Source organism: Ornithorhynchus anatinus, chromosome 18 (assembly GCF_004115215.2).
Source record: "Ornithorhynchus anatinus isolate Pmale09 chromosome 18, mOrnAna1.pri.v4, whole genome shotgun sequence".
Classification (NCBI taxonomy): Eukaryota; Metazoa; Chordata; class Mammalia; order Monotremata; family Ornithorhynchidae; genus Ornithorhynchus; species Ornithorhynchus anatinus.
Window position 1 is genome coordinate 27,005,817 of NC_041745.1, and position 25,212 is coordinate 27,031,028.

At 43.6% G+C, this 25,212-nt stretch overlaps 1 protein-coding gene across 1 annotated transcript; it reads right to left on the bottom strand.

Annotated features, from left to right (window-relative positions):
- Nucleotides 1-817: 817 nt before the first annotated feature.
- Nucleotides 818-24,433, bottom strand: ST3GAL5 (ST3 beta-galactoside alpha-2,3-sialyltransferase 5; the record flags this gene model as incomplete). Its single annotated transcript, NM_001323777.1, is given in 6 exon segments — nt 818-1,114; nt 4,119-4,277; nt 6,366-6,552; nt 9,561-9,904; nt 20,860-20,944; nt 24,396-24,433. Coding segments are annotated over 6 exon segments (1,110 nt in total), but the record flags the coding sequence as incomplete, so codon positions are not given.
- Nucleotides 24,434-25,212: the final 779 nt, after the last annotated feature.

Genomic DNA, 25,212 nt, shown 5'->3' on the forward strand with positions numbered 1-25,212 from the left:
CTCAAACCCTAATCCCCAAAGTTATTTTCTAGGGCCCTCTGAGGTTTCTGCCTTTAGTCCACTGATAAAAGCAAAACTATTTCTTCCACCATTGTTGTGTTAGGAGGTCCCAATTCATGGAACTGACATTAAAGCAGTGGTTTTTTTTACTGTGAATAAACATTGCTCTTTTTACTGACAGATATTAAATCTACTCAGCAACTCACAGCTTCATTAAAATGAGTAAGCTGCAGCACAGAACAGAAGTTCTCCCAAAGTTGTTTCACCACCAAATATATGTGTGCAGGAGATTTTTGTACTAAATGTCATAAAAGGGTATGGAAGAATTTTAATAGTTTTTCATCACCTAAAAACTGGAAGAGCACTGCAGAACTCAAAAATGGCAAACAAACTGGATATGACATTGGAAGAACCACAGCATTTTGTGAATCTGTACAACCCAAATCAAATTATACAGGGAAAATAGTCTTACAGAACCATGACGGGAAAGAGTTGCCATGTCTTCCATCAGACAGTTGGGATTATATGCAGTTTAGAGACAGGAGATAAAAAATTAAATTACTATCTTAAAATAGAATAAAACATTATCACATATGCTTTAAAAACCCCAAAATATTTCCTACTCGATAGAGTGCTTATAATTAACTCACCAAATAGTTGTGCAAAAACAAACCCTGGCCTCAAATAAGTTAAAAACACACACAAAAAAAGAAATGAACACTTGAATAAAGTTACAGAAACAGAGACCAGCTGTTCTTCAAAAACGTCCGCAGGGTGAAAATGATTGAGAATAATGTCATCCAACAGGCTGGTAGAGTCAGATTCCCAAAGGCATTTTCCGTTTAGATTGTTCACTTTCCTTTTTACAAAAGTCACAATGAATTCCTCCACTGAGGTCTTTCACAACTTCTTCTTGAACCAGTTTCTGGAGAAATAGAGTTTCTCTTGTCACATTGTGCATAGTTTGTCCATTCATAGCAGCCATGCAGAGAGTGTCAAAATAGTGCAAAGGTGTGTTGGGTTGGCTGAGGTCATATCCAAAACCCACTAAGCTAACTTCATCACATAAGTGGGTGGCCAGGACAACGGCAGTAACTCCAATTGTGGGTACATTCTGAAAGAGAGCAGAGAATGAGTGTGAGTATCAACTTTGCCCCCTTTCAAGTCTGCAGCAACCAATATGGGCCCTGGAGATCTCATTCAAAGCTCGCTTTTCTACCAAGTAGAAGCTTGCAAAAGGGAAACACGGTACCTTTCTTGGACAAGATCACTTCCATAGAATTTTGATCGGCTATTTGTTTGGGATTTTAGAGTACAAGGCAAATCACCTTTAAAGGAAGTATTCTGAAAGAAGAAACAGCTAGCTGTGAGCTCTAAAAGGCATTTTGAGATGAAACTAACAGGGCTAGAGGGTAGCTCAAAAGGTCATCTAAATCAACCCTCCTGCTTATAGGCAAGACAAGTGAGAAATAACGGCTTTGAAATTTAAAATGACATTTCTATGAGTCCTGTTTGTAACTGCCACCTGGTTTAAAAAACAATTTGAAGTCAAAAATATGCTTGTTTATATGCCAGTTCAGAACACAATGTGACTGAGTGCTTTAAAACTGTTGGTAAGGAGTTTCTGTTGGACGTCTGAAATCATGTCCTCCTGGAGCCTCCTGGAGAGAATCAAGAGACCCTACCCTATGTCCACAGAAGTTTACTTGCTGTATGTTGTTATGCAGCATCTGCTCTTAAGCATTATTGAGAAGCAGCGTGGACTAGTGGAAACAGAACAGGCCTGGGAGCTGGGTTCTAATCCCGGCTCCGCCACCTGTCCACTGTGTGACCTTGGGTAAGTCACTTCACTTCCTCTGTGTCTGTTACTTCACCTGTAAATTGGGGACTGTGACCCCCACGTGGGATATGGACTGTGTCCAACCTGATTATCTTGCATCTATAGTGCTTACTACAGTGCCTGGCACATAGTCAGCATTTAACACCATAAAAATAAAACAAGCAAAAATAACTTCTCAGTCTCAGTTCCCTCATCTGCAAAATGGGCACTCAATACCTCTTCTCCCTCCTACTTAGACTGTGAGCCCTGTGTGGTACCTGATTATCTTGTATCTACCCCAGTGCTTAGTACAGTGCTTGGCACATAGTAAGCGCTTAAATACTATCATCATCCTCATAAGGCAGGATGCTGCACTTCTTAACAACCTCTGCCTCATCCAGGTCAGATTTGTGTGTTCTGACAAATTGACAGTAGTGAATACAGTCCAATAGCAATGTTGGCAAAGGTGGAAATGTAATAATATAGGAAATGGTACTGAAAGATGTCAATCATGGGGGCATCTTCCAAACATCTACCCCTAACTCACTGAATCAATGACTATAATAAAATTTCTCCAGAGCCTACGATCCCTCAAAAAAATAACCGTTGTGCTATAGGACGATAGGGGATCCGAGTATTTAACCAGTATAAAACAGGACTGCTATTTATCTAAAAACAGAGAAGTACATTTAAGTTTTTCTCAATGTTCACAAATTTCCCTGGATATAACAGCAAATAAGGCTCTTTAGAGATTTACATTAATTCTTTTGGTTCTCTAAGATATCGCTTGGGACACTTCAATTTAAGATTACTTAAATTACATTTAATTTAAGAAATCTCAAATGAAGAGAACACACAGTTCAGGCACTGTTAAAGAAAATCATAGCCAACATCAGGAGGCTGAGCATTCTCAACTTCCAGGAAGAAATATACTAAGTTGTCCCCGGGTGGCCTGAAAAATTAATGTCTTGGAATTAGAAGATCTGGATACTAATCTCAGTTTTGCCACTTGCTTGCTTGTGTGACTCTGGGCAAGTCACTTAATTTCTCTGTGCCTTCGTTTCCTCATCTATACAATGGGGATTAACTACCTGTTGTCTCATCTCAGACTCTGAGTCCCATATGGGGGACAGGGACTGCCGGCTCAGCAGGCTGACGCCCCCAGCACCCTGAAGCTCTTGGAGATGCCCCTGCCCTGTCACGGTGAACGGAAAGTTCTTGCTGAGGCTCAGGTGAAAAGAGAGGACTGAGGAAGGGGAGGACAGGAGAGGAAGGTGTGATCGGCTGAGCCCAGCTGCCAATACAGGGGCCTTCACACCCACCCAACTTCTTGGCGACAAATGGTTCCAAAGTTCTCTATTTGGCAGAGTACAGCCGGGTGGGGTCTGAATCAATCTATCAACCAATGGTATTTATTGAGTGCTTACTATGTGCAGAACACTGTACAAAAGCACTTGGGAGAGTACAACACAAGAGAATTAACAGACATGGTCCTGGCTCTTGACAAGTTTACAGTATAGAGTCTAAAGTCTGAACTGAAATAGATCCCAGAGGCGCTTCCCAAAAATCCCAGGGAGATTCCCACAACTGCCCCAACACCCCCTGAGAACCTCAAATCCCCTCTCCTCCACCCCAGCCTGAATCTCCCTAGAACAGGGGCCTCCTGGCACCAACCGACAGGCTGCCGGTTGGTACCTTTAGCACTTTGGTATCCAGCACTGGGAAACTGAGACACTGTTATTCTCCTACCTAGTAACCAGAGTGGTATTTTGTTAAGTGCTTACAACGTGTCAAGTACCGGACCAAGCATAGGATAGGTACCAGATAATCAGGTTGGACAAAGTCTCCATGTCACCTGAGTATCACAGCCTAAGAGACAACAGGTATTTAACCCCCATTTTATAGATGAGGAAACTGAGGCACAGAGTAATTAAGTGACTTGCCTAGAGTTACTTACACAAGTAAGCAAGTGGAGGAGCTGAGATCAGTACCCAGGTCTTCTTATTCCAAGCCACTAGACCATGTGGTTTCTCAACTTGCTGCATAAGGAAGGCAGTGAAGCACTGCAGGAAATAGCACCAAATAATTCAACCCAATGTGAGATAAATGATTAAAAAAGTCATTAAGGTCATTGTTTTATTTTTTTTTTTACTGATTTTTTAAAATCATCTACTGGTGGAGTTCAGTGAGCATTGGGTGACCAAATGTATCCTTTTCCTTTCATCGTTTAGGAACATTTGAGGCAGGAGTAGTTAGGTCACTGTGTGTAATAAGCATTTTCAGAAACAAGACGGCATACCTTATCCCAACCCCAGATTTTTGATCGTGGCTCTGGATACTGAAGTATATCCAAGGCTGTTTCTTTAATGATCACTGGATTCAGAATTCTAAACTGTTTGGATTGCAGTGGAATTTTCTCTGCCACCTGCTTCCAGAAGAACAGTCGCACCCACAGTGGCTAGAGCGGGAAGGAAAAAAGATTTTTGCAAGTTAGAGATTTTATAGGTAGCTGGGAGTCGTGTGACAGCCAAATTCTGCTTGGAGCAGAAACTCAAACAGGGGTAAGCTAAAATCTGAGAGAGGCTAATTACCTTTTACCAGCCACTCGGCAACTGCCTGTTTGACGGGTAACTTTTTGCCCTAATCACCTACACTGTTGTGAGTTGTGTAGGAGAGAATTTCAGGGGTGGCGGGCTGGTCCCCCTCGAGAGAACCCAATGGTGAAAGCTTCTGGCTGTGGAGATAAGTCGCTATCACAGTGTCAGCTCCCACTACCAAACTTCTGGAAACAGACTCCAATGGTGGCACAACAGTTGACCAAGATTTCCACCAAGATGTCTCCAGAGTTATATGCTACTTCTGAACTCCAGGAGTGTCATAAATAATGCTCTAAATAATCAAACAAATTACTGTCAATGGGGTTGAAGGCACTCAATCAACTCTCCCCCTCCTACTCCGCCTCATTCATGTCCTACCACAACCCAGCCCAAACATTTTGCTCCTCTAACACTAACCTATTCACTGTACCTCAGTTTCAGGGCTGGAGATGTAGATTTGGGTGCTTTGACATTGTCATAATAACCCTGGCACTGCCATAATGACATTGATATTGTCATAATTACACTGACAATCTTGACACTGTCTTCGACTCATCTCTCTCATTCAACCCTCATATTCAGTCTGTCACCAAATCATGCGGGTTCTCTCTTCGCAACAAATTAGGCCAATTCCTCTCCATCCAAACTGCTATTATGCCAATCCAAGAACCTATATCCTGCTTTGACTACTGCATCAGCTTCCTCGTTGACCTCCCTAAATACTCTCGTTCCACTCAGTCTACGCTTCACTCTACCGCCCAGATCATTTTTCTAGAAATGTTAGTCTATACCGCCACCCCCCCAGAAAAAACCCCTCCAGTGATTGCCCATCCATCTCTACATCAAACATATGATAGGGAGTTTGTTTGATATAGAGGTGGATGGGTAACTACTGAAGGGCTTTTTTAATCGCTGTGTGAGAAACAAAATACCTTCGGAAGGCCATTTTCCAGGGGCTTTACCCTTTCTGCAAACTGGCCTTCCATGACACAATGTCTGGTGTCTTGTGGGGGATGGGGCTCCCCTGGGCCCATCTGCCTAGTGGAAAGAACACAGGCCTGGGAGTCAGAGGACCTAGGATCTAGTCCCAGCTCCATCACTCGTCTGCTGTGTGACCTTGGCAAGTCACTTCAATTCTCTGTGCCTCAGTTGCCTCATCTGGAAAAATGAGGATTGAGATTGTGAGCCCCCTGGAACAGGGACTGTGTCCAACCTGATTACCCAGTACCTCCCCCAGCATTTAGAACAGTCTGGCACATAGTAAGTGCCTAATAAGCACCAAAAACAAATAAAAAGACTCACAAATGAAAAAACCTTCCCCCACTAGACCATATGCTACTTGGAGGCTGGAATCAAGTTAACCAACCCTCATTTATTCATTCAATCGTATTTATTAATTACCATGTGCAGAGCTCTGCACCCTCCTGCATTGTCCTCTCCCAACCACTTAGCACTTAGTCTAGTACTCCGCAAAAATAAGCGCTCAAACACCACAAACTTCCCCACTGGCTTTCACCCCTCCTACTTACTATGAGCCTCCTCTTACTTTTCTCAGCTATCTGGAGCCTAGAGAGAGCGCTTCCAATTCAATTCACTTCAGCTACAACAAGTATCCATGTCTTTTGAGCCATTTCCGAGTCTCCCTCACAATCTCTCAGCCACGCTGAGCCCCTCCATTGTTCTTTCCTCTCCCCCGACTCGCTTTCTTAGCCCGAGTCCATCTCACTGGAACTCTGAGGCATAGCCCTAGAAGCTCATCTTCTTTTGCTTCCCCCTTTGCCTGCCCTTGCTCAACTGAGGAGTGCCAATTCCTGCCCAGAATGACTCCAAAAGACTGCTGAGCCAGTTGCCTCTGAAAACAACCATCTTGATCTTAACTGCAGACTGCGTGGCACAGTGCAGCAATACTGCTGAAGCATGCGTTTTATAGATGGATTTTGGTCACCTACCACAGATTCGTTTTTCACCATTGCTTGTAGCCAGTTGAAGTCAACACTCTTAAATAAAACAGCAACAAACAATCCATTTGAATAATATTCATGTTCAGAAAGCGGAGCTCCCTCTGGATACGTCATCCTTATCGTGGTTTTATTCCCAACGTGATCTGCATACCCCTGGACTGGTGCATTGTTTAGCCTATTTTTAAAAAGGTAGAGAAGCTTAAAAATAACTCCAAATGTGTGGACAACTATTTGCAATCTTACTTACACAAAACAATATACAAAGTACCTTAATTGGGATGATTTCCAGGCACTCAACACTGTACACTTGGGGTGGCTTTTCAGTTTTATTCTACTTCAGGTTATTTACTCTGTTGGGGTTGACCTAACTGTTAACTTCTAAGGCAGTGCTTTCACAGTTAAAGTTGTCCTCATTGTCGACTGTGAGGGATGAATAGAGAAATAGCGTGTACTAGAGGACAGAGCACGGAACTGGGTTCTAATCCCGGCTCCACCACTTGCCTGCTGGGTGACCTTGGGCAAGTCACTTCACTTATCTGGGCCTCAGTTACCTCATCTGTAAAATGGGTATTAAGACTGTGAAACCCATTTGGTACAGGGTCTGTGTCCAACCTGATTATCTTGTATCTATCCCAGCACTTGATACAATACCGACACATAGTAAGTACTTAAATATCATAAAAATTATGTTTACATAGTTGCTTTGCTTGCTACTTGGTTTGAAGCCATCAAATTCCTCCATACCGTTGAATTAGTTGAGGGAATTTTTGGTGGGCTAAAAGTTTTGTTGGTTTAGAAGAGGTTTCCATTTCTGAGATAATTGTTGATGAGGACCACTTGGTAATAAAGTAATTTCTAAACTTCAACTGCTCTCAATTCATCCTGCCTCTGGATCAAGAGTTGTTTGCTTTCAAAGTCAAGCTTTTTATTCCCTTATCCTGCTGCATGCTGCACTAGTGGTGATACTGAAAGTATTCTTTCTTCACACCAAAATGTGATCTTGTCAGATAGGGCCTTTCCATCTCACCTATTTAGTACAGTGCATGAGTAACATGGAATCTCCTATTTGAATGGGTTTTCCTAAAGTAATATCTCTTTCTACTGGTCTCGGCACATTTTTGATCTTTATATCATTTGACTACACTGCCTTCCACACGTTTGCCAACTCTGTTTCCTCTCCATCTTACATTCAGAAGCCATGATGTCTGTTTTTGTGATTCCCCATTGATAATTTTCAACTCTTCCATTCAGGTTTTTTGGAAGGAGAAAAGCAGCAAAGGAACAAGAGTATCAGCATCAGTACTAGCAGGACTTATATATTTTTGGAAATTGAAGCTCAATATGGACTTCACAAGCACACAAACTATCGACCCAATCAACCAGCTCAGAAACAGAACAAAAAGTCATGAAAATGGAGAGATGACAACATGGCTGTGCCTGAGAAACTCTAATAATAATTGTGGTATTTGCTAAGCACTATGTGCCAGGCACTGTACTAAACGTTGAAGGGAGGGGCGGGGGGACACAAATCAGGTTGGACACAGTCCTGTGCCGGGCTCATACAATCCCCATAAATGGTCAAAACCTAAGCAGAACACCAAGCCCACCACAGACACTTCCACCAGAATAACCCAGCAAGCTGGAATAAGTCAATTTCAACAGACACCAACACGGTCAACTTGTCAACAGCATGCTGTGAGGCAACAACAGAGGATTCAGCCAATGATAATACCCGACGGGATATTTAACCTGAAACGGAGCCAAACAGAAAGCAAATCTGAACCACAAACACCCAGGGCCTGACAATCACCCTAAATGTATGTGGTGAAAACCCAAACAGCAATGGAAGCCAACTCGACATTCGATCAACACTGGTCCATGCCCTGTAGGTCAATGTGGAGCCAGAAAGGCAATCTAACCCCAAAGGCAGAGCCAGGACCAAACCCATCAGGTGAGTACGTGGTATCTCATGGTGGCTGGGCACCCAGTTTGAACTGTAGTTTTATGGGGGGGGTTGAACCAGCCAACTGGGAATGATGGTGGTCTATGTGCCTGTAGCTTGGGCTCTGGGCCAGGGTGAGTGGGTGGCCACTTTCCCCACCTTCAAAGCACATCTCCAAGAGGCCTTCCCCAACAAAGCCCTCATTTCCTCTTCTCCCATTCCCTGTGTCACCCATGCACTTGGATTTGCACCCTTTTATCACCCCTCCCTCAACCCCGCAGCACTTGAATACATAAAATGTATCTATAATAGTGTCTGAATCTAGACTGTAAGCTCGATAGAGGCAGGGAACGGGCCTACCAACTCTGTTACAGTATACTCTCCCAAGTGCTTAGGGCAGTGGTCTGCACATGGCAAGCGCTCAATGAAGATGATTGATTGACCGATTGGGGATCAGCCCCCAAGGCTGCCCTAGCACGTAGGAGTGTTGTACACCCTGATCCTGGGTAACAGAGCTTCACCTTAAGTCAGCAGATCGGGATGCTATTTCCAGATCTGCTGCAAAGGATATACCATGGAAGTTTACGTAATGTAAGGAAATTTACGAATCAGTTTCTTGTTTGTAAAACTGGGAATGATATTTCCCTGCCTACCTCATGGGGAAGTTGAGATGATAACTGAAATAACACATACAAAAGGCACTCTGACCTATTCAAAAGTAGAGGCCCTAAGGTCAAACTTCTATAATAATTAGGAGGGCAAAATCACTGGGAATTAGAGACAAAACTTGAAATGGGAAAAATGGCTTATTGAAATGCAGATTTATAACGTAACTCCCTGCTCCCATCAACCTTCTCCTTTCCATACATCACGACCAGAGTAGAACATAGAACAGAGTAGAGTAGAGTAGAGTAGAACAGAGAAGCAGCATGGCTCAGTGGAAAAAGCATGGGCTTGGGAGTCAGCGGTCATGGGTTTGAATCCCGACTCTGCTACTTGTCAGCTGTGTGACTGTGGGCAAGTCACTTCACTTCTCTGTGCCTCAGTTACCTCATCTGTAAAATGGGGATTAAGACTGTGAGCCTCATGTGGGACAACCTGATTACCCTGCATACCCCAGCGTTTAAAACAGTGCTCTGCACATATTAAGCGCTTAACAAATACCAACACTATTACTATTATTAGAACAAGAGAGCTTGGGGCTGAATGAATATGAAGATGATGAGAAGAAAAAGAATTACCTTATAACAATATCGAACTGATTCAATGCAGGGCCCAGTCCCAATCCATGGAGAATTCCACCACTTCCTATAACAATACAACGTTTACAGCTCTTTGTTTTCAAGTGTTCTGGCAAATCATGTTCTGGTAAAAGTTCCAAAAGATTTTGAAGTTTCCTGGAGAATTTGCGAAATCCAAACGGAGGATCATATTGATATGCAGCTTCATTCGCTTCTGAGTTTTGCTTTACGAAAGGTGATAGTCCCAAACTATACTTCTCTTTAAATAATCTGTCCATTCCCTTCTTCACAAAAGAGGGCCGACATTCCCCTTGCAATACTTGCCGGGCATATTTCTGGGCTTGCTGAAACAAAGATGAGCACGGGATTTGAGCAAATGGAGTCAACACATTTCCACATTATAAACAGAAATTTTCAGAATCAGAAATCAAGAGAAATGTTTTAATAAATACAGAGACCTTTTATTTCTAATAGACCCCGGGGACATGGAATTTGCCCATGGGTTATATGACTCATTTCACTTCACTTTCAGCCTGCCTCTATCTTGGAGGTTACCTTGAGGCTCCAAAGAGGCAGCAAAAGGGGGAGGAAGAAAGGAAAGACAGTTGGGGCCTGGGGACTGATTAAACCAGCAATGCAATAAGAAAGATATGGGAACATATTGAGACCTCAGGGTGGGCTCTACATCTACCACCTTGATGACTACCAACTCTACAATAATATTATTATTAATAATAATAGTAATAATAATTGTGATGTTTGTTAAGGAAGAAACAAGATAATCAGTTCCCAGTTGGGGCTCACAGAGTTCCCAGTTCCCAGTGAATCCCCCATTTGGCAGAAGAGGAAACTGAGGCACAGAGAGGTCAAGTGACTCGGCCAAGATCACACAGCAGACACGTGGAGGAACCGGAATTAGAACCCAGGTCCTCTGATTCCCCGGCCCGGGGTCTTTCCGCTAGGCCATGCTGCTTCCCCAGTCTGTCCGTGTCCTTAGCCCCAACCATTCTCCTCCCGTGCCATCTCACAACAGCTCCTACCTCCAGGACAGGGATACCCTACCGGCACCTCATGTTCATTGTTCTCAATCAATCGCCAAATCATATTTATTGAGCACCTACTGGGTATTGTAGTAAGTGGTGGGGAGAGTACAGTATAACAGAGTGGGCAGACACTTAGATACACTCCCAGTCCTAGAGCTTACAGTCTTCTACAGACATTAATATAAACTATTGATATGTACGAAAGTGCTCTGGGGTTGAGGAAGAGGGAATAAAGGGTGCAAAGCCAAGTGAAAGGGGGACATAGAAGGGAGTGTTCTGCAAACATCTCCACATTCCTCCAAAACCTTTGATGGTTACCCAACCCCCTCCATATAAAGCAGAAACATCTGACCATTGAGTGCTTTAAGGCACTCGATTGGCTCTCTCCCTCTTATTCAATCAATAAATAGCATTTACCTGGTGCTTACTCTTTGAATTTATAACTGAATAACTCTACATCTACCCAAAGTACCGGGCTGTGCTCCATTTACCATTCTGGGTAAAAATTCAAAGTTTCAACTTCAGCAAATTTTGAATACACTAGCCAAATGGGCTCCTTTTCTGCTATGGAATCTAAATTTTCCCTGTTTTCTCTTCTCCATTTTTATCTGGTTGCATTGTCAAATCACGAGGAAAGAATTGTCTTTAAACAATGTCTTATTGCTATTGTTCTTGTCTGTCCGTCTCCCCCGATTAGACTGTAAGCCCGTCAAAGGGGAGGGACTGTCTCTATCTGTTACCGATTCGTACATTCCAAGCGCTTAGTATAGTGCTCTGCACACAGTAAGCACTCAATACTATTGAATGAATGAATGAATATTGTTTTTTTAAAAAAAAAATAAAAGACGCAACCACGCTTACTATGTAAGTAGATTCTTGGAAATGGGTAGAATGTACAAAAATGTAAATATGAGATGATATAAGCCAAAAAAGATGATAACCAAAACCCATGTGATTTCTTACATATTGCTGGATTAGTGAGAAAACGGTAAATCTGCATCGAATAACCTTCCTATTGTCTCGGATTAAAACTCCGCCTCGAAATTCAAAGACGTTATTTTATGCCACATTAAAGTATGTTTCAGATGTAAGTGTTGCTTTCCTCAATATTTTATTTATAGGTTATATATAATATATATATATTTTCCCCCCTCAGTCACTTCCAACGGTTAAGTGCTCATCTTCCTCCTACCCTGATATTCTTTAAAGTAATACACTTTTAAGGCCTCCTTCATAGTAAAGGTTAATTAAGACTAAATTTTAATATTTAGCTGCATAAACATACTATGCAATCCCAGGAAGCTATATGGACTAGAGCAATCTAATATAGAAAGGGGAAGTCCAAATCCATTTTCACTCCTCTCAACTAGAAAGCAGCACAGCCTAGTGGATATAGCACGAGCCTAGAGGTTAGAAGGACTTGGATTCTAACCCCGGGTCCATCGCTTGTCTGCTGTGTGACCTGAGGCAAGTCACAACTTCCCTGTGCCTCAGTTATCTCCTCTATAAAATGGGAATTAAGACTGTGAGCCCACGTGGGACGTGGACTGTGTCCCATCTACCCCAGCGCTTGGTATAGTGTCTGGCATATAAGTGCTTAACAAATACCATTAGAAAAAAAAAAATGGTGAAAAATAGGAGTGCATATCAGTACACCCACAGATCCCAACTCCATGGGTGCAGTAAGGAATTCGCCCCCCACCCCCCAACAGCTGACCTGCACTACCAGCATCCCTAGCCTTGGGGCTCTGACAAGACTTGACCGTGTCCAATCAGAACAGAAAAGACAGAAAATAATGGCTTCCTGTCTTTTTTGATCTTTATTTTTGCCTTGTCAGTTGCCATGCTCGCTAAAATCCCTCCCCCTTCATGCATGCCCCACCCCCGCCCAAAATGAAAAGATGCCTTTTTACCCTCTAATAACATGTAAATGTGATTTCATTTTCCAACCTCACTTCCAGGTACTTGGGTTTCTTTAAAGAGGGAGAGAGAGGTGGGGGGAGGGAGAGGGAGAGAAGAGTTCAATTTTGGTCTTTAAAATTGGCATATTAACTGACCCCTTTCAAATAGGAAATTCACAAAAACCACAGGGTCACTTTAGTGATATATTCCATTCTGCTGTAGAAGTACAGGCCAGGCCCGGTTAAACTAGAAAATACTAAAAACAGAAATAATACCTTTATGAGCCAGATCAGTGGTCAGTGAAGCGAGTGTTCTGCTTTCAATGCCTGGAGGGTGCAAATGATGGTCACCCACTCTAGTACTGACCTGTTAAGTGATGTACCATCTACTAGTCCATTAAATCCCAAACTTTCTCACTACACTGCTAACTTGTCCCTTAGCAGCCCTCGAGAATTCAGGAGTAGAGCTGCCTCTACAACGGTCATCCTGCATGGATTGGGAATCCCTGATCCCCACCCTCTCCCCACAGAGGGTTCATCGACACCGTATATTGTGCTGTATTGTGTTTCTGTTGGGTTGTGCTCTCCCAAGAGCTTAGTATAGTGCTCTGCACATAGTAAGCGCTCAAATCTGATTAATCGATTGATTGTGCCAAGGCCGGCTGTCACCTACAGAGCCAGGAATTTCCTCCAACCACTATGATCTGTTTATGGTCATCTCACAATCCCTAATCATCCCTAGGTAGAGCACCCCAAAATTCCTCAGGTAAAGCACAACCCCCGCCTTATGGCTAGAGTTCCTCCAGCTTAAAAGACACGAGAAGCAGCTGGGGTTCTTCCATCCACCTCGCTTCTCTGGGTCTCGGTTATCTCATCTGTATAACCTCATTAGATGAGGTTACCTCATCTCTCTAATTACCACGTTAATCCAATCACTCATCCTATCCTGCCTGGATTACCGCATCAGCCTCCTTGCTGACCGTCCAGCCTCCTGTCTCTCCCCACTCCGGTCCATACTTCGCTCCACTGCCTGGATCGTTTTTCTACAAAAACGTTCAGGCCACATTTCACCACTTCTCAAGAAACTCCAGTGGTTGCCCATCCACCTCCCCAGCAAACAGAAACTCCTCACCTCACTACCCTCCTTACTACAACCCAGCCCGCACACTTCACTCTTCTAATGCTAACCTTCTCACCGTGCCTCGATCTCTTCTATCCCACCGCCAACCCCTCGTCCACAACCTGCCTCTGGCCTGGAACGCCCTCCCTCCTCAAATCTGACACAAAATTACTCTCCCCCATTTCAAAGCCTAATTGAAGGCACATCTCCAAGAGGCCTTCCTTGAATAAGCCTCCCTTTCCTCTTCTCCCCTCCTTCTTTGTCACCCTGATTTCCTCCCTTTATTCATTACCCCTCCCAGCCCCACAGCACTTATGAACATACTATCATTTATTCATTTATATTAATGTCTGTCTCCCGCTCTAGACTAAAAGCTCACTGTGGGCAGGGAATGTGTCTGCTTATTATTGTGTTGAATTCCCTCAAGTGCTTAGTATAGTGCTCTGCATACCTTAAGCGCTCAATAAACACAATTGACTGGCTGACAGTGCTCTGCATACAGTAAGTGCTCAATAAATATAACTGATTGATTATAATGGGGATGAACTCCATGTGGAACATGAACTCTGTCCAACCTAAGTAGGTTTATCCACCCCAGTGTTTAGTACAGTGCCTGGCACTTGGAAAGTACTTCACAAATACTATTTAAAAAAAAATCCAGCTCTGACCCTTGTTGCAGCTGAGAGTTGTGCATGGAAGGCTTTTCTGAATCCTCACTCCTCCCCGTACAAAAAAATTAGAGACACACAGGCCCACCCTTTTTTTAAACAGATAAAAGGTATTTTACCTTTAACAAGAGTTCAAGTTTTACCACAGACCTGGGAGTCAGAGGAGTCAGGTTCTAATCCCAGCTCTGCCACTTGTCTGCTGCATGTGACCTTGGTCAAGTCACTTCACTTCTCTGGGCCTCAGTGCCCTCATCTGTAAAATGGGGATTAAAACTGTGATCCCCACATGGGACACAGACTGTGTCCAACCTGATTAGCTTGTATCTCCCTCAGTGCTTAGTAGTGCTTGGCACCATAATAAGTGCTTAATACCACTAAAAAAAATCTGAGTTGACATCAGAACAAAGGCCAAAGGGTACAAAATCATGTTACAAAATGCAGACCTCTCTCTGGTTCTGTAGCGTTCTCTGAGCTCATATCTGGGTTTTTTTAGTATTTCCAATTTACTTGTTTGTTGAAGAGCCTTAGCCCTGCGGAGAGGGACCCATCAACATATAATTTCTGTAACCCTCTCCACATGGTTTCCCTCAGCTTTTCCAGAATGGAAGTCCTTAATAGTTTCCTCTCATGGCTTCCAGCCCTAAGGAAAAAAGCCCCTCCTTTCCCCATCCCTAGGTGGGGTTTTTTTTGTTGGTGGTTTTTGCTTTTTAAAATCTCCTCTCTTGCTCATAAGCTCCTCCTCCTGTCCCCATCCCTTTTATAGGCCAGGCTGATGATCTGGAAGCTGTGACTACCCGTAGGACGTGGACTCTGTCCAATCTGATTACTTTGTATCTACCCCGGGGCTTAGAACAGTGCCTGACACATAGTAAGAGCTTCACAAACACCATAAAAAAATTCAGCCAGGTACTGTCTTTGTAAAAGGCTAGTCCTTGGAGGTTTGCAATCCAGTTTAAAAGAAAGCACTTCATGCAAAAAATCCATCAAGCCTATTCACTGAGGATTGGTACATGCAGAACATGTTTCTGCAGTGCTTGGGAGAGTACAGTTAGTAATAATAATAATAGTGGTATTTGTTAAGGGCCAGGCACTGTACTAAGCTTGATCCCTGCTCTCAGCAAATTTACAATTTTAAAATAAATTACAGGTAGAGGAACCAACCCAGCATTACAATACTTACCTATGTGCTATGGAGAAAGGGGTCTAAGAGGAGCAGTATGGCTTAGTGGAAAGAGTCAGGGCTTGGGAGTCAGAGGTCATGGGTTCTAATTCCGGCTCCATCACTTACCAGCGCTGTGATTTTGGGCAAGTCACTTAACTTCTCTGTGCCTCAGTTACCTCATCTATAAAATGGGGATTAAGACTGTGAGCCCCACGAGGGACAACCTGATTACCCTGTATCTACCTCAGTGCTTAGAACAGTGCTTCGCACATAATAAGTGCTTAACAAGTACCATCATCATTATTATTATTATTAAGGGGTGAGCACACAAGTGCACAGGTGACACGTAATTGCTGACATGGCAGTGAGTGTGAAGAGCAATAGGGTGGGGAGATGAGAGATCAGGGAAGGTTTCCTGGAAGAGGTGTGAATTTTTTTTTTTTTTTAAGAGGGCTTTAGTAGTGGTCTGCCAGATGTGAATGAGGGAGTTCCAGGCAGGAGGGAGGACGTGAGCAAGAGGTCAACAGTCAGGGATAGAGAAGATGAAATCCAGGTTAGCTTTAGAGAAGTGAAGCGTGCTCACTGTGTTGTGTGAGAGAGAAGCAAGGGAAATCGGAGCAGAAGAGCTGATTGATTTTTAACAGTTCCCAAATTCTAGAGAAATCAGCACATGGAAAGAAAAAAATTAGCTCTCAAAGGCCTAGTCAAACTGCCACAGATCCACTGTGGATCACTCATGTGTGAATTTACCCACACCCCTTTAGAATCATCTGATATCTTCTGCCTGCACAACCTCCTCTGGTTCTGGTAATGACTTCCATGTGCTTTCTGTTGAATAGACGCTTGACTAACTACTAGACACAACAAGACTTGATGACTTCTCCGGGGCCAGAAAGAAAATGACAGCCTCCAACCTTTAGATTCTGGGGCAAAGTCACTATGACTGCCAGAAAAAGTCAGCCTCACCACAAAGGCTTCCAGAAGGTCGTGTATGACAGCTAGATACGTAAACACCTACTTTGTGGTGAAAAGGAGGAGGGATCTAAAAAACCGATAAAAAGCTTCCTTTTTAAATGGTTGAAACATTATCTATGCAGCAGTACAGCTAAACAAATGAGGGGTGAATCCTCAACTTAAGTATGGCCTTCAGTGAGAACCTAGAGGCAATTTATTCAGAGATGTGGTACTTCTTACATAAAGCAAACTTTGGTTATAACACATATATTTTGGAATTTTTTTCAACTGTCACATTGGGGTTTCGCTTATATGGGAGTACTAAGGGTAGAGAAGCAGCATGGCCTAGTGGACAGAGCAAGGGCCTGGGAGTCAGAAGGACCTGGGTTCTAATCCTGGCTCCACCACATGTCTGCTGTGTGACCTTGGGCAAGTCGCTTCACTTCTCTGTGCCTCAGTGACCTCATCTGTAAAATGGGGAGTGAGGCTGTGAGCCCCACATGGGACAGAGACTGTGTCCAATCTGATTTGCTTGTATCCACCCCAGCGCTTAGTATAGTACTTGACACATGGTAAACACTGCAATACCACAGTTGCTAGCAACCATTCTTACTAAGAGTTTGAACTTGTACAGGGCTAGAATGAACAGACTTCAGTTTCAAACAGACAGTAACACTAAGCGCTTCCAGTGTAAAAGTCTTTGAACCGGGGCTTAAACCTTGACATCACCTTCTTTCATTATTATTATTATTATTAGTGTTTTTGTTAAGCACTAGCTCACTGTGGGCAGGGAATGTGTCTGCTATATTGTTATACTGTACTCTCCCAAGCACTTCAGTATGGTTGTCTGCACACAGCAAGTGCTCAATAATATAAATGACTGATTATCAAGCACTGCTCTAAGCGTTGGGTATTATGGATTACTGTTATGACAGCAGAGTTCCCATCCACCTTTCCACACTTAGAGGAAGTCATCATGGGTAGCCGCCCCAAGGCTACTGGCAAGTCGGGTATTTCTGCTTTGTTTAATGGTATTTGTTAAGTGCTTACTTTGTGCCAGGCACTGACCTAAGCGCTGGGGTAAATACAAGGTAATCAGGATTGACAGTCCCTGTCCCACATGGGGTTCACATTCTTAATCCCCATTTACAGATGAGGGAGCAGAAGCTCAGACAAGTGAAGTGACTGGCCCAAAGGTCACCAAGCAGACTAGTGGTGGAGCTGACATTAGAACCCAGGTCCTTCTGACTCCCAGGCCTGGGCTCTATGCACCGGGCTACACTGCTTCCCTGAAAGTTACCTTACAGGAGTTTCCCATAGGGAGGTGGTTACTTTCTCTTTTGGTGGAGGAAGTGAAATGTGGGGGGGAAATTCAAAGGAAAATTTTGAAGAATGAGCAAAACACCTGGGAAGTCACATTTCCCCAGCTCCCCGCTGCGGGAAAGATGGTATTCAGGGCACCAGACACCAAGCGACAACTTCTTACAGATCCCTATAGAGAAGGGCCCTGTTTCTACAGGGATTCTGAAAAGAGATTACTGGATCTATATTCTTGGTGAAGAGACATAGGCTAGATTCAGTAAATTCAAGATGCTCTCAACCTGCCAACTCTGTTGCACTGCACTCTTCCAAGCACTTAGTACAGTGCTCTGCCCATAGAGAGCGCTCAATAAATACCATTGGAGATGAATAGAAGCATAACACACACCTCTAATTCCAGGGGACTGTGTTTTATAGGTACCCATACAAGAGGTCAGGCAAATGATTATAAGTTTCTTTGTAGCCCGACAATAAGTTTGAGGAAAATGAAAGTTAAGTACTACCCACGCCTGGAAAATCTGATGCATAACCAAGAATTAGTATTATTATAACCAAGGATTTTCATCAGTGACACAGAACTTAAAGGGCACAAAACTGTGCAGTGTGCAGGGTGAGAGAAAACAGAATCAAAACTTTCAGCAGATTGCAAACAAGACGGGGAAGGCAAAGGGAAGTCAAACTCTACAAAAAGCAGAATCAGCGTGAGCTCAGTGGAAAGAGCATGGGCTTGGAAGTCAGAGGTCATGGGTTCTAATCCCAGCTCGGCCACTTACCACTTAACAGCTTATCTGCTGACCTTGGCAAGTCACTCAACTTCTCTGTGCCTCAGTTCCCTCATCTGTAAAACGGGGATTAAGACTGGGAGCCCCACGTGGGACAATCTGATTACCTTGTATCTATCCCAGCTCTTAGAACAGTGCTTGGCACAGAGCAAGCACTTCACAAATACCATCATTATTGTTATTATTATTAAAAAGGCATAAGCCTGTAGGACTGTGATCGAACAATTGGATTTACTGAACACTTCCTGTGTGCAGAGCAAATATGCCCCTTTGAACTGAACCTATTACAGAAGGCACCCCCAGCTACTAGAATGGTTTCACGAGAACCACCTAGGAAGAAAATTCCACATCAAAAGGCAGGATAAGTTTACCAATTAAGAAGTCCTGGAATGCAGATGGCTCACCAGCACCAAAGGGATGTACACAGTCTCCTAACCCCACCGGGCAGGGTGTGTGAGACGAAAAGATGACAGGAGAATGCCCAAACGTCTGATTTCCCAAAGGGGGCACAATACCGAGATAAAGATATAATGACAAACAGTCTCAAATTATGAGAAGGAGCATGGTCTTATGGGATAGAGCCCAGGCCTAGGAGTCAGAAGGACCTGAGTTCTAATCCCGGATCCCCCACTGGTTTGCTGAGACACCCTGGGCAAGTCACTAGCTAGCTCCATGCTCAGCATACTTTAAAGCTGCCTCAAAATCCACCAGAAGCAGCATAGTTAAGAGGGCGGCATACTGGGAGTCAGAAGGTTATGGGTTCTAATCCCAGCTCCGCCACTGGTCTGCTGCGTGACCCTGGGCAAGTCACTTCACTTCTCTAGGCCTCAGTGACCTCATCTATAAAATGGGGATCAAGACTGTGAGCCCCATGTGGGGTATGGACTGTGTGCAACTTGATTAGCTTGTATCTACTCCAGCACTTAGTTCAGTGCTTGGCACATAGTAAGTGCTTAACAAATACAAAAACAAACCAAAACACAAATAGTTGGGAGACCACTGCAGTCTGGCACCCAGCAGTCGTGAGAAGAATTGCTCTCTTAGAACAGAGGCTTCCTGAAAATCATTTACCAAGAGGCAGTTTAAAAAAACAGACACGGATCCTAGATGGGACATTTTTATTAACATAGCAACGGTCTAACTTGAAATGCAAAGTGGCAAGGTGTTTTGGTCACACGATAGTCTTTCCAACCACACTCACACACCCCGAGAGGGCCCAGTAGGGCCATCTTCATAAGCAAAAGTGAGATGTGTGTAGGTGTGTGCGTATGCAGGCATAAAAGATTGGGGGTTAAATATGGGAAAACATTTGTCATGCACACTTTGCAAAACATGCCAGCTCCGGGAATTTGGCATAGGAGTGTTTGGCTTAGGGAAAAGGAAATTTAACATTTGTCTCCCTCTGTAGTCTGTAAGCTCCTTGTGGGTAGAGATTGCATCCACCAACTCTAGTAGTAGTATGTCTTTCCCAGGTGCTTAGGACAGTGTCCCGCACACAGTGTTTAATACCACTGTCGGATTGATCGATCTAAATTCTAATTCTGGCTCTGCAGTTTGCCTGCTGTGTCACCTTAGGCATGTCACAACTTCTCTGTGGTTTGGTTCTCTGATCTGTTACAAGGGGTTTCGATACCAGTTCTCCCTGCTACTTAGACTTTGAGTTCCAGGGGTGACACGGACTGTGGCCGGCCTGATTACCTTGTAGTAAGTACTGGAGTGCTTACTACAGTGCTTGTCATATAGTAAGTGCTTAATAAATACCACAGTTATATAATAATTAATAATGAAAATTTTGGTTTATCATTTGGAGGCTCTAGCTACCAAGCAAATGAGTCCCCGTGACATGTAATGTTGGTATTTGTTAAGCGCTTACTATGTGCCGAGCACTGTTCTAAGCGCTGGGGTAGACACAGGGAATCAGGTTGTCCCACATGGGGCTCACAGTCTTAATCCCCATTTTACAGATGAGGTAACTGAGGCACCGAGAAGTTAAGTGACTTGCCCAAAGTCACACAGCTGACAAATGGCCGAGCCGGGATTTGAACCCATGACCTCTGACTCCAAAGCCCGCGCTCTTTCCACTGAGCCACGCTGCTTCTCTAACTGAAAAACACTGCTTAACTGTGAATAAATGCAGGTTTATTTTAAAATCACTCAACACTAAAAAGATAGGAGCTGAAAGAACACATGCAAAAAGCCTTTAAAATGCTTTGCAGACCACACTAACCACTCAAGAGTAGGATTTAAAATAGACTTTCGCTTTCAATAGGTATCAATCTACTAGACTATATAAGCATAGATATATAAAGCCTATCAAACCTTCACTCGATCGGGATCCACGAAATGCACTTTCTTCATGTCACATTCTTCGGGGCTATAATTTAACTTGAGGATGTAAAGGATGTACACTCCAATCACAAATAATAGTACACATCTGGAAAAAAAAAAGGGCCATTTTTTTTCTTGGGTAAATATGTGGTAGGACTTTTCTTAGTAATTCAAACTATGATTCATAGTATGGCAAAGGTCTGTAGTGCCATCACATAACACGTTGATAAGAGTGTCGAAATGGCCTCAGCTACCAGGAAAATACGAAATTGTACTTCGCCTTTCAGAGCTCAGTATAATCCTCTGCACACAGTGAGCGCTCAAATACGATTGACCGATTGATAGTTGAGTTTCAACGTAGCAGGCTAACACCATTTACAGTATCTGAACCCAACTACAGAGTGGCCACACAATGTAAAATTCTAAGAGACCCAACCTGCTTCCCTCCAACCTCCATCGTCAAAATAAGAGATACTATTCACAAAAAAGTTAAGGGAGGGGACGGTGAATGTAGGCCATCCGCTAGTTACCTGAAAAATAACCACACATACTACAATTACTGCAGGGAAGTGAAGACAGTCCAAACTATCCTTCTCCAAGAATGTGGGAAAACTAAAGACCATTTAAATCACTCTGTGGCCCTTAAAAAATGAACGCTTGGAGTCACTGCTTTACATGCTCTCGCACAGTCCAGATGGTATTGTGGGGTCCTTTGCCCCCTTCCCTAGAAAGCCGACCGGATTCCTTCAAAAACCAAACTGGGACTAAAGTATCTGCGATGGAATGAGGACGGAAAGTGTGCCTGAAGATCAATCTGTACCTGAAAAGACCCTGCATGATTAACACCCCTTTTACACTGGGCACCCACTCAATACTGTCCTTCGGTTTGTAATCCAGCTACCCCCTTCTCAGAGCCCAACACCTCCTTGACTTGACATGTGACCACAGGCTGGCTCAAAAAGAGCCAACCTCATCCTAACTTCCTCATGCCAGGCTAAATCAGTTACCACCCGGTAATCCGCAGTGCTTGAGGCTGTGCTCTGTGTTTCTTCTGCCTGACTTGAGGGGACAAGGGGTGGGAAGAGCAGGTGGGGCGGCCAGTAGGTTCCAGGAAAAGGAAGAAAGCGGTCCTGGAAATGGGAGGGGGAACCCCGCTGAAAGAAAGAAGATTGATTAGGGCTGGAATGAGAAAGGGGAAGGTTGAGGTTGTGCTGAACACTTAAAAGGGGAGAAAAATTAAGAAAAACAATTATTGTCAGGAAAGGATGGGAGAATCGATGAATAGCATTTTGAGCACTTACTCTGAGCGGAGCATTGTACTAAACTCTTGGAAGAGCACAAAAGACTCAGACAAGATCCCTGCTCTCAAAGAATGGGGAGACAGACTAAAAGAAATTACAGGTGTGTTTTAAAGAGAGAGCAGCGGGGTTTAAAGACACATACTTCAGTGTTACGTGGAGTGCCAGGTACCCAAATTCTTAGGGATTGAGGTCCCCAGTACTGAAGTGGCAGCAGAAGGATGGGGAATTATTGGGTGAACAGATGGAGATTGATCAGGAAAGGCTTCCTGATGGAGATGTGATTTCAGGACTTTAAAGTCAGAAACGTGAAGGGAAAAAGAGTTCCAGGCAGGAGGGAGGCTGGGAGGTCACCAGCAAGAGGGAAGAGAACAAAGCACAGCGGTTCAAGCAAAAGCACGGGATAGGGAAGACGGTGATCGAAATGTCAGATGTTAAAATACCACTAGCACTTCCCTCACTACTTGCTCCTACACACTACCAGAACATGTATTTTCACTCTGGTTTAAGCTAGAACATGATGTCGAAATTACATAGCATTGTTCTGACCAGGCTCACCTGTCTGAATTGGGCAGAAGATCTTTCCCTTTCACCTACTCTTCTCCAACCTCACCCCAGCTTGCATTTTGTGTTGCTCTGGAGCTCAGCTACCCACTGTTGCTTGTTTACCTTTCCCCTCCACCGACCTCTTGTTCGCATCCTCCCCGCTGCCTGAAATTCCCTGCCACTTATCTGGCAGCATCTTTGAGGCCTTCCCCAATTAATTTTTCTCTTCTCTCACTCTCGCCTCAGTTCTGTCTCCCCCCTTTAGACTTGAAAGCTCATCGTGGGCAGGGAATCGGTCTGTTGATTGTTATACTGTACTCTTCCAAGCACTTAGCACAGGGCTCTGAACACATTAAGTGCTCAATAAATACGGCAGAATGCAAGTGAATGAATGCATCGATGACGCCTGTCAGCCCTGCCAACCAGCCCTAGTACTTTGGAAAGGGTTGGTTTACTCGCCCTAGTTCAACGCTTACCCATCCACATCTTCATTAGTTCTTCATCTCCCTCTCTCTCAAATTATTTTCTGCCTGTCTCCCTAGTTAGACTGTAAACTGCTCAGGGATAAGAACAGTGTCTTCTAAGTATCGTATTCTCCCAAGTGTTAGATCGGGGCTCCGCTTAAGGTAACTACTCAAATAACAAGAATAATAATAATGGTATTTGTTAAGCGCTTACTATGCGCCAAGCACTGTTGTAAGCAGTGGGGTAAACACAAGGTTTTCAGGATGGATGCAGTCCCTGTCCCACGTGGACCTCACAGTCTTAATCCCCATTTTTCAGATGAGGCACCTGAGGCACAGAGAAGTGAAGTGACTGGCCCAAGGTCATAAACCCAACTAGTGACAGAGCCAGGATTAGAACCCGGATCCTTCTGACTCCCAGGCCCGTGCTCGATCCACTAGACCGCGCCACTTCTCAAACAACTGAGTGACTGACTGTGCTAGAAGAAACAGCTGGGCACAGTGCCAGGCGATGCCAATTTTCTGTAACATGAGATTCAAAAAAAACCCAACCCCCACCTTCTAAGAGAGCTGGATGTGCTTAGTTTTTATACCAAGAAAAAGATAGCCAGCTGTTCTCCATCCTCACTAAAGGCAGAAAACAGAGAAGTGGCTCTAAATTACAATGTGAGAGACTCGGTCATATGGAACAATCTCCAACTACCAGGTGTTGTGAAATACCATAAATATGATGATGATGATGTTGGTATTTGTTAAGCGCTTACTATGTGCCGAGCACTGTTCTAAGCGCTGGGGTAGACATAGGGGAATCAGGTTGTCCCACGTGGGGTTCACAGTCTTAATCCCCATTTTACAGATGAGGGAACTGAGGCACAGAGAAGTTAAGTGGCTTGCCCACAGTCACACAGCCGACAAGTGGCAGAGCTGGGATTCGAACTCATGAGCCCTGACTCCAAAGCCTGTGCTCTTTCCACTGAGCCAAATGACAGTGTGGACTTAATCTCCTCTAACGCTGTCTAAAAAAAGATCAGTTCTTATTTGTTTCAGGTCATTTAAATACGGCCCTGTTGAGATACTGAAGAAATCTCAAACAAAAACAAAAAGGGTTTGGAGGCAAGAGGCAAGAACTTTGATTTTCTGATGGCCACCATACATTTCAGCCAATTCTCTACACCATTTAAAAATTCAAAAACAGATAAAAGCATTTTTCTGAGCTATTTACAAAGTTTCTATTACAGGCTGGACTTACTTGAGAGTGCCTTTTAATAACAAAGAGGGTCTTTTCATTTTCTTGTGTGCTCGAGTAAACCATTGCAGAGAAGGAGGGAAATCACTTTTCTGTTTCACAGGGTTATTCTCATTTGGCATTGCTGAAAAGAAAAAAATAAATAGGAAGGGTGGGGTAAGAGAAAACCATTAATACAACTATCCAAACTTTGCATCCCAGATACTATAAGAGATCCATCTATTGTCTAACTTATTGAAAAAAATCACTTATTTGTTCCGTTCTAAATGTATTTCAAAGACCCATCAGGTAAATTATTGCCACCAAATGGTATAACTATGTGGAGGAAACATGTCTACCGACTCTGCTATTTTGTACTCCCACAAACACTAGTGTTCCGCACAGGGTAAGCACTGAAGAAATACAATTGACTGATTGGTATATGTATATTAAGTAGCCATAACCACATGGCATGCACAGAAGAGTATCGAGCCTATTCTTAAAGAGCATCAGAAAAGAAGATTGCTTTCCTCACCCATTACAGTGTCCATTTTCATAGTCTTAAATTTCCTCATGTCTAATCTAAATTTTCCCTGATCTAGTTTGCACCCACTTCCTCTTATTCTGTCCTTAGTAGAGATGGAAAAGAGCAATTAGGTAAGCTTCTGGATCATCTTTCTTACAATTTAGGATAGATATTAGACTCCTTCTGATTACAATTTATGATGGGCATTAGGTTTGCTCTCATCTCGATAATAAACAATGAATCCTATTTTCCAACATTTGATTCACCTCTAGACCTTCTGAAGATTTTCTGTCTCCACTTTTTTTAAATGGTATT